Source organism: Mastigoproctus giganteus, chromosome 12 (assembly GCF_048544385.1).
Source record: "Mastigoproctus giganteus isolate SK-2022 chromosome 12, ASM4854438v1, whole genome shotgun sequence".
Lineage (NCBI taxonomy): Eukaryota > Metazoa > Arthropoda > Arachnida > Uropygi > Thelyphonidae > Mastigoproctus > Mastigoproctus giganteus.
This window is the reverse complement of record NC_143586.1, coordinates 128,403,460-128,416,994: the sequence shown is the minus strand read 5'-3', so window position 1 is coordinate 128,416,994 and position 13,535 is coordinate 128,403,460. Positions and strand designations below refer to the sequence as shown.

The 13,535-nt window shown below is 36.5% G+C and overlaps 1 protein-coding gene across 2 annotated transcripts in view; it reads right to left on the bottom strand.

Annotated features, from left to right (window-relative positions):
* The window catches only part of LOC150077411 (AP-2 complex subunit alpha-like), a 588,904-nt gene that overhangs the window by 280,867 nt on the left and 294,502 nt on the right, over positions 1-13,535 (bottom strand). For both annotated transcript variants that reach the window (XM_090386478.1, XM_090386479.1), the window contains exon 13: positions 5,497-5,604. In XM_090386478.1, the coding sequence (XP_090242604.1) occupies positions 5,497-5,604 (108 nt within the window). The remainder of the gene's footprint in view (positions 1-5,496; positions 5,605-13,535) is intronic.

Genomic DNA, 13,535 nt, shown 5'->3' with positions numbered 1-13,535 from the left:
CATTTTGCCTAGAAATCAGAGTGTCACCAAAGATAAGCATAGGAGTAGAAGAATCCTTTTTCCAAGATAAGACAAGACTGAGTTTTAGAAGGATTGAAATCAACTAAGTTGACTTTGCCCCACTGGAGAATTACCCGGAGATCGGCATTTAAGGAATTCGTGACAGATATTCGAGAAGTTGAAGCTGATTGAGCAGGGCAAGGTTTCTCAAAATGGAAAGTGGAATGCAATGTGCTATCATCAGTAAAACTATGGACAGGATTTCCAGTCAATGGAAGAAGGTCATTAATATACAAGAGGAAAAGAGTGGGGGAAAGAACTGAACCTTGGGGGATACCAGCATTAATGGAGAAGTTAGATGACAGAGATCTACCATCACCCTCAGTGAATGATCAGAGAGAAAACTGGATAACCAATTACAAAAAAGTTGGCAAACCATAAGAGGGAAGCTTGTTTAGAAAACCTTTTTTGCCAAACATGACCGAAAGCCTTTGAGATGTCAAGAGCAACTGCTTGTGTTTAACTGAACTTTTCTATTGAATTTGTCCATAAATGGGTAACATAGGCCCGACTATCACCAGTGGATCGACACTGACGGAATCCATACTGGCGATCGTTGATCAGTCGGAAGGTTTCTAGATAGTTTAAGAGTTGGCAGTTAATTGATTTCTCCATTACTTTAGAAAGAGTAGAAGTAATTGCAATGAGACGATAATTGGATGGGAGGGATTTGTCACCCTTTTTAGGAGCTGGCTAGATATGAGCAAATTTCCAAGCAGAAGGAAAAAGACCTTTGGAATAAGAAAGTGAAAAAAGGTGGCAAAGAAAAGGAGTAAGTTTAGGAGCACAGGATTTGAGAACAAGTGGAGAAATACCATCGGGACCTGGAGCTTTCTTAGCATCAAGATTCATCAAAATCCTTCTGACATCCTTTTGACGGAAGACCACAGGAGACATTGAATGGAGCGTGTTGGGAATGGAGTGTTTTACCAAGTTCATTAATACACGAGTTAGAAGAAAATTGGGATGCTAGCAGGTCAGCTTTATCCTTGGCCGAAGTGACAACAGAGCCATCTCGTTTTGACAGATGGTGGGAGCAGAGATGGGCTAAAGTTGAGGCCAATAGCTTTGGCAAGAGACCAGAATGCTCGGCTACCATTAGGGCCAGAAGCAAGTTTTCTACTCTTAACCTGTTCAAAATCTAGTTTGGACTGATTAATAACTGCTTTACAATTGTTGAGAGCTTTGGTGTAAACAGAAAACGAAACTGAAGAATTGGAAACAAGTCAATTACAATATGCAACGGTCTTCTCTTGAACAGCTTTGGAAAACCAAGGTTTAGATTAAGGACAAGATTTTAAAGTGGAGTGTGGAAGAAAGGATTCCATTCCTACAAGAATAATTTCACTGACATGATCTGAGCAAACGATGACATCAGAAGCTTTGTAACAATAATCCGACCAAGGAAAAGAAATCTCGCAGGTCATCCCATTTTGCATTCTTGTAATGCCAAACAATATGAAGTTGGGAATAGCCATGAGATGAAGGCTCCATTGGAGAAGAGACAATCACCTTAATCTGAGGTGCCTAAAGGACCACTCACTTCGACCTTGTACTTAGAAGGGCTGTGTTGGCTGTATGGTTAGGATTGTCCAGTATTCTTGTAGGTAAATGAACAACCTGTGCAAGGTCATTAGTAATTGCAAAGACCTCAGCATATCGACCAGCTGGGTCGGTGTGACTAGAAAATGTAAGCTGGAGTTGTGAACATTAAAATCACCAAGGAAACCTACCTCACTGTTACGAAAGTTGGACTGTAGAAAGTAAAGTTGCAAAGAGAGAGGAAGACAAAGAGCGCCAAGTGATTAGTGGATTGGGAGAACAGTAGAGGCAACAGATGAATTTGACACAATGAGGTAGAGAGATTTTAAGCCAGAGAAGATTCCAAATTACCAAGTCTCTGACAGGGAATATCGGAATGGACATATGCACAGGTACCACCTTTGAGGTGAAAGGAATCATACAGCAAATAATTTGGGCAATTGTGATGAGCAGTAGTTGAATCAACCAATAACTGAGATTCTGTCAGAAAAAGTACATGGGGTTTGGCAGACTGCAAGTGGAAACGGACATCGTTGAGATTAGAATTGAGACCACGTATATTTGTGAAATGAACTAGGAAGTGTTTGGGTCATGATTGTATAGATGTCAGAATTACCTCTGGCCTTTTCCCCATCAGCTCTTTAGTTTTGATTTCTTGATTTCTCTGGTTTTGCCAAATGCAAAACATGTTGCCACTCCCAATTACCTGTACCTTCTTTGTCCTACATCAATCTACTGTTTATACTTGCCACAGGCCTTGCAAGTGTCCTTTCGAGGAACGTGAAAATGTAAATTAAATTCTGTGTTGAAGACATTATAGTAATACTCTAAGATGTTCATCTCTCTTTGTCACACTATTCACAATAAAACACATACATTTTTCTTACTTTCAAATCATGGCTAAGGAACTTCCTGTTCAGAATATCTTTTTGAGTGTAATGACTTTGAAATGCTGGTAAAATATTAATGTGATCCTTAAGTAACTGTTTTGGTTTGTCAGTTATCTTTCGTGTCACTACATGTTTACCCCTTAAATCTTCTCCTGCAGACTTCCCCTTACTTTTTCTAAAGCTCTTGTCACCCTTCCATCAGATACAACAAAAGTGTCGAGAAAGAATTTTTTAAAAACACGTACTGTGGTATTTTCTTTTTGAATGTCAGACAGATTTGTACATTGCATTCCTCCCTAACAGCCATTCCGAGGCCACCTTTGCTTTATAGGTTCATGATGTATAAGACTGCATAAATATGCATTCTGTCAAGAAAAATTGGCCATGGATATAAAATTATCAAATTGCTTTCTCCTTTCCTCTTCTATTAAGGACTATGCATTTTTTTTACAACCACAATATAAGTTTTCAAACTGCTTACATTCAACTTGTTCCTTTTCAGTTCACATACGCCTGAGTTGAATTGCAAAGTCTTCTGGCTACAGCTTTTTTCGACTCTTTCCTTTTACATTTCCTAGATCTGAAGTAAGTTTCCTGACATGCTTCTTCTACTTGGTTCTTGGTGTCCTTCATTTCTTGAGATTTCAACTTAAACAACTTAAAATCCATTTAATGAGATATCAACTTAAAAGACATCTTGCTACATGAAAATGTGAAATACGAAAAGACACCTTGCTACAACAATACAAACTTGAAACATAACCTCCATCATACAAGCTGTTTAGGAATAGAATGGGGTAAGTCAGACTTATTTCACTATGATTCTAAACCTTTTGCTCATATTGTTAACTATTCAAAATAAGTACTGACTGCTCTTGGTTAGAACTACAACTTTGACTTACTTTGCTATGAAACTAAACAGTGGACACCTAGAGAAGGCAGGAAATATGAACAGATCACTTACTCTCTCTCACACACACACACACACACACACACACACACACACACACACACACACTTCTGAAGTGCTGGAAACTTTTACATAAAAATTTCAAATTTGAAAATGATGTGCACTAATTGAAGAAATCTGTGCTTACTTCAGCATTTATAATGAACACCATTTTATTTTGAGCAAAATGTACTCATATGCCACAATGAAGTATTTCCTTAATGAGCAAAAGTACACCTTAGAAGCAGAGCTGCCAATTATTTAGCATTAGTAGTGGTAAATAACACCAAAAATATCTAGTATTTTTAACTGCATAATATGAAATTATCTAGTATTTTGAAACATACATAATTAACCAGGGCACATTGTTTCAGATCTATAGACACCTTTAATACAAACAGGATTAAGTAAATATTCAGAGGCATATCATATTTAACACAAAACACTTTTAATTTTAGTGAAAATAAAAGGCAAAATAATAATGCAAGGAAGTTAAGATTATTGAATGTTATTCAAACTGGCCTTTACCAAGCCAGTTTGAATAACACTGAAACTGGCCTAGTAAAGATCACACAGTAAAGACCTGACTGCTGAAGAACTCCTTGAATGTGAAAACCACAGAGTATAAGAAAAGAAATGCTAAACTTGCACACCAAAAATGAATAACAACCAAATATGTCAAAAGCTTTTACTCATTCAGAAGTTACAATGAGGACCTCTGTTGAGAAAGATGTGTAAAAGAGTACAGGACATTATAAAAAAATAACAATAAAAAGTAAATGTTACCAGCTATTGTAAAAAAAAAAAAAGTACTCATATCAGTAGTCTTTAAGTGACCACAACCACCTGAATCTAAAACTAGAGTTAATTATTTGGTTTTCAAGAGCATTAGCAACTAAGGCCATACTGCTCCAGGGATATGCAGTGGTCATTCCCTGACCTTTCCACATCCTTTGTATTTGGTGGTCACAGGATCGAACCCCAATCTACGTACTGCTGCTCCTGCCCACCTGGCTAAGAATGTTCAGTCTACAACTGACTAAAATTAATAAAATCAACAAACAAAAAATATCTGTTCTTTTTTCATCTCAACTCTCCGTTCTTCCACGAGTACATGATGGTTCCACATTAAGTAAATCAACAATTCAAAGTTTCAATTTATTCTTTTATTATTATGCTGTTATATAGTTAGACCGTGATTATTAGTTTATGCAAAATAGGCAAGTCTTTTTTCCATTTGCATTACAATAATTATAATATTTAAAACTCACCACACCATTTATCAGATTAGTTGGAATTGATTTTTCTTTAACAAACCCACACTGAAGTTTCAATGTAATTCCATTCACGTCCAGATGTTCCTACAATGTATCCCTAATCATGGACTCCATACATTGCCCAACTAGAGAAAAATTAAGATTCACAAGTCTCTTAACCCATTTTTACCATCAAAAAACCACTGTAAATTTGTAAAATCTCCAAAATGCTGGGATGTCACTCAATCCAGCCAAAGGATGGATCTATTATAACAGAGTTTGGCAATTAGTCCTAAAGTTTAATATCATTATTGGACAAATCCTTTCAGCAAACTGTGCTCCCTCACACACATAATCAAGCATGATAATCAGTTATGAAATCCATTTTTAGTGATTATACAATAGTCTAGTTCCAAATGCTTGTTGTCTGGACCAACTAGCAAGTCTAAAAAAATGCTCACATTTGAATAGTGAAATACAAAAAATTTAGGATCACCACTAGCTTCTTGATCTTCACTGTAAAAGAATTTTGTTAGTCTCCCTTCACAATGTCTTACTTCCCAAGTAACCGTTGCAGATTATTTATTCTCTTACTATGCAAGCTTTTTCTGTTATTATGGTTGATCTTTAATCCTGTCATCTGAAATAAAACATTAACTTTAATTCCAACACCTAAAATAAAACAGATTATTCCAGGCCTACTAACAGAAAAATTAAGTGCTTCCTATTTTAGGCAATGAAGTTTCTATATCCAGAGCACTGATATAAAATATCTATAAATAGAATAAACATACAGTACCTCTTCACTAACATAGTCTCCAGCAATTCTTATCAAATTCAGAATAACATCCACATACCAGGTATAATCTGAGGCATACTTTTCAGCTAAGATAGCAACTTTAAGAACCTGAAAAACAAACCCAAAAACTAATAACTTACCCTAGTAATGCCAAATTTAATCAGAATCATCAGAATTTAAACAGAAAGACATCCAGAGAATTAAAAAAAAAAAAAAAACAAACAATTAACTGAATTATGTTGTCATTTATCTTTAAGTGGTAAAATTAAATAAATAACAATTACAGAAGCTAAAAACAATTAAAGGACACTATGATATTAATTACAACTTTGCCGGTGCTTATAAAAATAACATTAACAGATAACACAACTGCATAATATGAAAATTAACTCTGCAACAATGATCTTCTCTAAGCCCATGCCTTTGGGGACGGAGATAAAACATGGCACTTTAAGCATGATTTCTGATTCTTAAGAATGATTTCATCAAGTTTCATGTTCCTCTGAATATGATCTTCTAAATCTATATCCTATTAGATCCACTGACAGACATGCCACCTGAACTCAGCAAGCTGTGGCATAAATGCCTGGAGTGTCATCAGTATACTAGAATTGATTCTATGAGACTGAACAGTACAAGGAAGCAGCTGGTTGCAATAAACTCTGCTAAAAAATTAATTACCATCATTTTATTTTAATTACTTTAAGTGAAATTTAATTACTCTTGTTTCTAAGTAACATTCACTGTGATCTACTGATTGTAGGAGGAAGTACTTACCCTATTTAGTTATTTCACTAGTTGAAGAATAAAGTGCCCCAAAACTTATCTGATTTCTAGAACTTTCAAAAATTGGAATATGGGGATTTTTAAATGTTGTCTTTTAATACTTTTCTTTTACCATATTTAAAGAACAGTTAGCTTGTTGCTAAAAACGAATAGCCAACTAAATTAATGTCCAAAATCTGTTTTTGCCTATTAAAAAAAAAAAGATAAATTTTAAAAGCATACAAAATAGAAAAATAACATTAACCAAGGTAACACTGACTGTATACTGTAGTGAAGACTAACACTGTGACAAAGGGGAAACTTATAAGTACGGCTCCAGAAATCCACCCGTCTCAGGGAATTAGTAGTAGCAGCAGTAATGGCAAATGATGTAAGAAAGCAAGCTTCTATTGCTTGCTTTCTTACACCAGAAACAAAAAAAGTTCACCAATTCATAATCTGGAAGAATTGGACCAGTTCTCCCTTGAATTTATTCAACCCATCCACCTCCACAACAGATGGAAACCTGTTCCAACAACAACACCCACGAAAGGTTGAAGGCAAACTTCAGCACACCTAGCCTGCAATCATTGCAGGATAGATTACAAAATAATCTGCATCTACCACAGGCTTATGTATCAGCTGATAATTTGTATCCACACCATGCACTTTCCTTCTCTGCCACATGTTAGTGTTAATGACAGTACGCTAATACAAGAGGATTTAGAAAATGTTGAGCAGATAAGGCTGAGAGGTGGCAACTGAAGTTTAACACTGACAAATGTAAAGTACTGCATATGGGTAACCCCAGAGTAACATATCAACTGTGTGGTACTACACTCAGGGTGGCAGAGAATGAAAAGCACCTGGGGATAATTGTGCAGTTAGATATGAAGTTTTCTGAGCAGTGCAGACAGTCTGCAGAGTAGGTCATGGTGTCTTGTCAATGATATACAGAAATTTTTCTAGCAGGGATAAGGAGGTGATTATCTCCTTGTATAAGGCAATGGTCAGGCCACAACTTGAGTACTGTATAAAGGTCTGGAAGGCTAGTTTTAGGAAGGATGTAGAGCTGCTGGAACAAGTACAGAGAAGGGCAACAAGATTACTGAATGGAACAAAGGGTTGCTCTTACAAAGAAAGAGCTTAAGATTTGCGAATTATGGTGTCTGGTGACTAAGCACCTGTGAGGTGATCTGAATGAGGTATATAAGGCCTTGAATGGTTTGAGCAAGCTCAAAAATTCAAATTGAGGAAATACAGTTGGAGAACAGATGTGCAGAAATTTGCCTTTAGCCAGTGTGTGGTTGACACTAATCTGGTTTTTGCTGGAACAAACTTCCATCTGTTGTTGTAGAAGCTGACAGCTTAAATAAATTCAAGGCAGAACTAGACAAACATTTAGAGCGAATGGATGGGTGAAATGGGAAGGGGGTTTTTTTTTTTTTTGGCTGACGCTGTATAAGCTTGCTTTCTTGCATCATATGCCTCAATCTGACATCCATTTACGTCTAAGCCTTGAACAGTATTTCTTCAATGGTATGAAAAGCCTATAGCTTTTTGATTACTTCCCTGGATACTTCCCCATTTAGAATTTGCTGTTAGTAACATTATACAAGGATGCTCTCATAATTATAGCTAAGGGTTTGCTTACTTCCTTTACCACCTCCCTTAATATAAATGGATTCCATCTGCCCAAGGTGCTTTTTTTTTTTTTATGTCCATCCTCAACAATTTCTCCTCCATTTTCAATTCAGTTACACAGACAGTTTTTAAATACTGTGCCATATTTAAAAACTTATGAAAGCAAAAGCCTTTCCCTTTACCTTCGACAGTAGTTACATTTAATTAAATTCCACATTAGTACATTGTGATCGCTGCTACTCAATGGGTATTTTACCTGCAGATTCTTAGTGCATGAAGAATCACTGCTGATAATCAGATCAAGAGTATGGCTTCCTTTTGTTGCCTCTCTAACATGCTGCTGTAGAACACAGCCAATCAAGAAATCCATAAGTCTTGTTAGTGTGTGAGTTGACTATCCTACAAATTCCACTTAACATCTGGAAGTTAAAAAAAATCCCATAATTATGAGACATTCTGATTTGCTGGCCCACTATTTTCCTTGTACAGCTGTTTGGTATACGCTTCACAGTCATTAGGCCTATAAGATATTCCTACTCTCAATTTTGTTTTTTCCAGTGCTTATATCAACACCAAACTGACTCAACATTGCACTCATCACCCAAGTGAACTGGATGCACTGCCCTAGATTTAATATTCTTCTTAGCCCAGAGAATAAGACCTCCACCTTTCCTGTCTGTCCTTCCTGTATACATTGTACTCCCCATATTCAAATTCAGCATTACTTAAGTCTGAGTGACACCATATCTCCACTGTTCCAACAATGTCGGCATTTGATGACTTAATCAGTACTTCAAATTCATCAGATTTATTTACAATGCTCCTAGCATTAGTTTACATACAAGTATAAAGGCACGTGTTCTTACTCTTAGTTACCCTAACACAGTACATGTATTCATCATGATGATTCACAGCAGGGCCCCGAGTTATCAGAGACAAGTGAATTTTCAGCCTAGTTCAAATGCATTCAAAATATATTACCATATTTTCTTTGCATAACTTTTTTTTTTTTTTTTTTAATATCATGTCATTCAATGTCAAGTTATTTGATGAAGGAAACCAACAAATTTATTAAATTTTAATTTCCAACCAGGAGATAGTATCTTATGCAATTAATTTAATAAGTTAATTTCCTCATAGTTTACACAAAGATACTCTCAACAATATGCCTTGCTACTGTTTTCAAAAGGTGAGGAAATTTCGATCTACGACAACAGTTGGCACTATTTATCTCTCACCCTCTTTAATCAGGTGTACAATCGTAATATAGTGTTGGCATAAGCTTATTTTTACAATTCACAACATGAATTAGCTTAGTGTAATTATATATACTTGAACATCTTATGTAATGAAAAGGCTTTTTAATACTGTTATTTACAAAAATAATTATTTTGCAAAGAGCAGTTGTTGGAGGGAAAAGTGAGGTAGGAGCATGAAGTAGGGAAGGTAAGACTGGATCACATCACTAACATTACATCATGAAATGCAAGTCTGGCTCCAGCAAGTGTTAACTACTTTGTTTATTTTGTAAATTTTATTATTTTTCTTTCCTACTGAATTACTGTTTATGGATAATTTATGTAAACTTGCCTTTCATTATGACCAACGAAAAGGGAAACAAAGTACACTTTTCAGTTTTGTGAAACTGTGCAAAACTGAAAGTAAAGGTAAAGGACTAGAAAGTGTTAAAAACACTAGAAAAAAAAGAGTCCTCTTATGTCATCAAGTAAAAACAATCATGTAAGACCTGCTTTCCAAGACAATTGGCTCAAAGAATTCAAGTGGCTGTGCTACGAAGGAGTTGCATTTTGTAATGTATATAAAAAATATCCTGGGGATGCTGACAGTAACTCTAGATTACAAGGACCTTTCAAAGTCAATACACTTAGGTTTCACACAAAGCATCCAATTCTCACAAAAAATGCTGTGAAATAGGACTTGGCCAGAAATTACACCTCTAGCTGCCTGCCAAAGAAAGGTGGATTCTAAAATGTTTGAACACCTCAAGTACCTATTTAATATAACCAATTATATTGCTAAATTCAATAAACCATTTACTGACTTCAAAAATCTTGACAGCCCTACTAAATAAGCATGATGCAGATACATGTCCAGGTCCAGTAGTAGAAGAGTACCAAAAGGACAAAATGTAAAGAATTTGTGTCAGTTATTGCTGATGTCATTAAACAAGAATTAGTTCTTGTTTAACGACATCAAGAATTAATTAGGAAACCAATGACACCAGTAGAGCGAGTCTTATTCTCAATGCTTCTAACAAATATTTCAAATGAAATATTTTGGGAAGGGGAAAACTTGTCCCTTATATGAGACATGTAAATAAAAAGCTGAAACTGAAAGAGGATTTTGTTTCCATAATTCATCTCGAAAACTCAACAGCTGCAGGGTACTTTGATATATTAGAGAGAGTAAAACAGATAAGTTATTCTTGCCATGGAAGACTGACATTTGGTTGGTAAGCACTGGAACAGATGGAGCAGGTAACATGCTAGGAAAAAACAATGGACTAGTGTCAAAATTGAAGAGACATACCAGATCTTATATCAACACTACTGCACATAAGTTGAATCTGGCTGTTTTAAATTCTCTTGAAGATATTGCCTTTGTTGCTGAAATTGAAACAGTGGTAAGAAAATTATATACTTTTTACCAGAATTCCCCAAAAAGACAGAGAATTGGGAAAAGTAGCAGCCATGCTACAAACAAATATCCTTTACTTCATGTATCTGCATTCAGTAAGGTGGGTGTCTAATAGAGTGGGAGCACCAAGTGTGCTTCTTAACAACTACTCCGTAGTGGTAATACATTTGATGAAAATAGGTACTGGAAAAGGGTATGATGCTGCAACAACAAAATGCTTATTAAAGAAAATGAAGACAATTCTTTACAATAAGAATCCATTTTCTCTTAGATTTTTCAACTTTATTCAAGCAACTGCCACTGATTTTCAAAAGGAAAACCTGCTATTTAGTCAAACAAAATACCATGTGGACAATACCTTGAATTCCCTAGAAGAAATGAGGAGCTCCACAACCATTTTGAGAGGAAATTTTTAGATAATGTAAATAGTCTGCGTATACAATAGCATTCAGCAAATGCATGCAGATAGCTATTCAGATGTTGAACGTAGGAGGGAAAAAAAAAAAAAAAAAAAAAAAACCACAACAAAAAGCCCTAATAGATGAAGGAATAAAGTATTTGATAAAAAGAGTTTTTGAAAATGAATAAGAAACTGCTGTATTTGATGCATTTACCTGGCCTGAAGATCTGTAAGATTTTGGGAAGGAGGAAATTAAGATTTTGGGGAAATATTTCAGCAAATATTTTAATAATAATGACTTTCGATAAATTTGATGAAATGGATGCATTGAAAGTTGTGTTGTGGGGAAGCATTTAAACATACAAGATCTTGAATGAACAATGAGTAATAAGAATAGATTTACATTTCTCTTAAAATTGCTTGAAATTGTAGCTGTTTTACCAGCAAGTAGTTCATCATGTGAACAAGTTTTTAGTCAAATGAATTTAGTCTAATAAAAGGAAAGTTGAGGTCATCAATAAATCCCTCCACTCTGAATGGGTTATTGATATGTATGAATGGCCCTTCTCTGCAGGACTTTATTTAGCTGGTTGGTTGGTTGATAGGGTTTTATTGGCACATCAGCAACTAAAGCTATAATGCGCCAAAAACTTGTTATAAAAAGTAAAACTTTCAGTGACCTAAAGAATTAGGTCGCTAAGTCCAGGTAAAAAAAACAAGTATAAATTGTAAAAGACATCAGTAAATAACAATAAGATTTTTTTAAATGTTAGTAAAAAGGTTTACTGATTTTAGAAAACTAAAAATAGCAGACACATGGTCATTGTCAGGTAAAATCTGACTGAGTGTATACGGCTCAGTCAGATGATTAAAAGCGGTAAAACGAGCATTTCTAAAACTGGTACAATCACATAAAATATGTTCAACGGATAAAATGGTGTCGCATTGCTCGCACATAGGACAGTCATCTGCCCTCAGCAGAAAAGAATGTGTAAGATGACTGTGTCCTATGCGGAGACGAGCTATAACAACTTCCTCCTTACGATTCCTGCACAGACTAGACTGCCACGGTTCAATTACAGGCTTTATACAATATAATTTATTCGCAGTGTGTCTATTCCACGAATCCTGCCATTGGGAATGCATCTTTTGATGTACTATTTGCCTGTAGTCTGTATAGGGGACTAACAGGCAGTGGTTATTATTGGGAATTGCTGATTTGGCTGCGACGTCAGCCAAATCATTTCCCCTAATCCCAATGTGGCTAGGAATCCAGCAGAAGCGGATATCATATTCGCGTTCATGGAGAACGTGCATCTTCTGCTGAATGCTAGACAGAACTGGATGAGGATTATATCTCACAGATATTAAAGCCTGTAACATGCTAAGAGAGTCGGAATATAAAATGAACCGTTGGTATTGGCATTTACTAATGTGATCCAAGGCTAACTCTACAGCGTGCAGCTCTGCAGTAAATATGCTGCATTCAGAGGAAATCTGCTCTGATATAGTGCTGTCTGTAAAGACAGCAGCAGATCCCACATATGATTCTGACTTCGAACCGTCTGTGTAGACTAGCGCGAAGTCGGAATATTCAGTTCGGTGTGCTGAATGAAGCTGCAGGTAGACACATGGAGTGTCCGACTTTCCTCAGTTTCTAAGCGACAAGTCGCATGCCGGGACACAAGCATGCCAGGGTGGAAAGGGTTGCTTTGATGTTTGGGCAACCTTGTCTACCTTGATATTAAGTTCTTTGAGTAGCTCTTGGAAACGAATACCAAAAGGACGATTAGCAGTCTTACGAGTATTGTATAAATTTTCCCATTGTGGCTCAAAAACGAATGGCCACGTAGGATGGTCTGGCAGGGATTTCAGTTTTAAAGCATACTTTAAAGACAACTGCTTACGTCGAAGCGATAACGGTGGTTCGTTTGCTTTGACGTATAAGCTCTGGACAGGAGATGTGCGATATGCTCCGGTAGCAATACGTAGGGCCTGATGATGGACGGGGTCCAGCCATCGAAGAACACTGTCTCTGGCTGAGGAATATACCTGGGACCCATAATCTAGTTTGGATCGCACAAGTGCACGGTAAAGCCAAAGAAGGGTCCATCGGTCTGCTCCCCAAGATGTAGAGGAGAGCGAGCGGAGAATATTAAGCCCACGTGTGCACTTTGTGCAGAGTTGACGAATATGATCTAAAAAGGTCAGTTTTTTTATCGAATATGAGTCCCAAGAATTTTGTGTTCGCTGCTACTGGAATAGCATTTTGTCCAAGCCTTAATTCAGGTTCAGGATGAAGATTACGCTTGCGACAAAAGTGTACGCAAACGGTCTTCTCCGGCGAGAACCTGAACCCATTAGCAAGTGCCCAGGAATTCAGACTATCAATGGCTTTCTGCAGTTGTCTTTCAATAACCCTCATGTTGCACGACTGGCAAAAAATGCTAAAGTCATCAACATAGAGGGCACTGTGTACAGTTGGAGGAAGTTGTTCTGTGATGGAATTTATTTTGATGGCAAAAAGCGTGATACTTAATACTGATCCTTGTGGTACTCCCTCCTCTTGGCT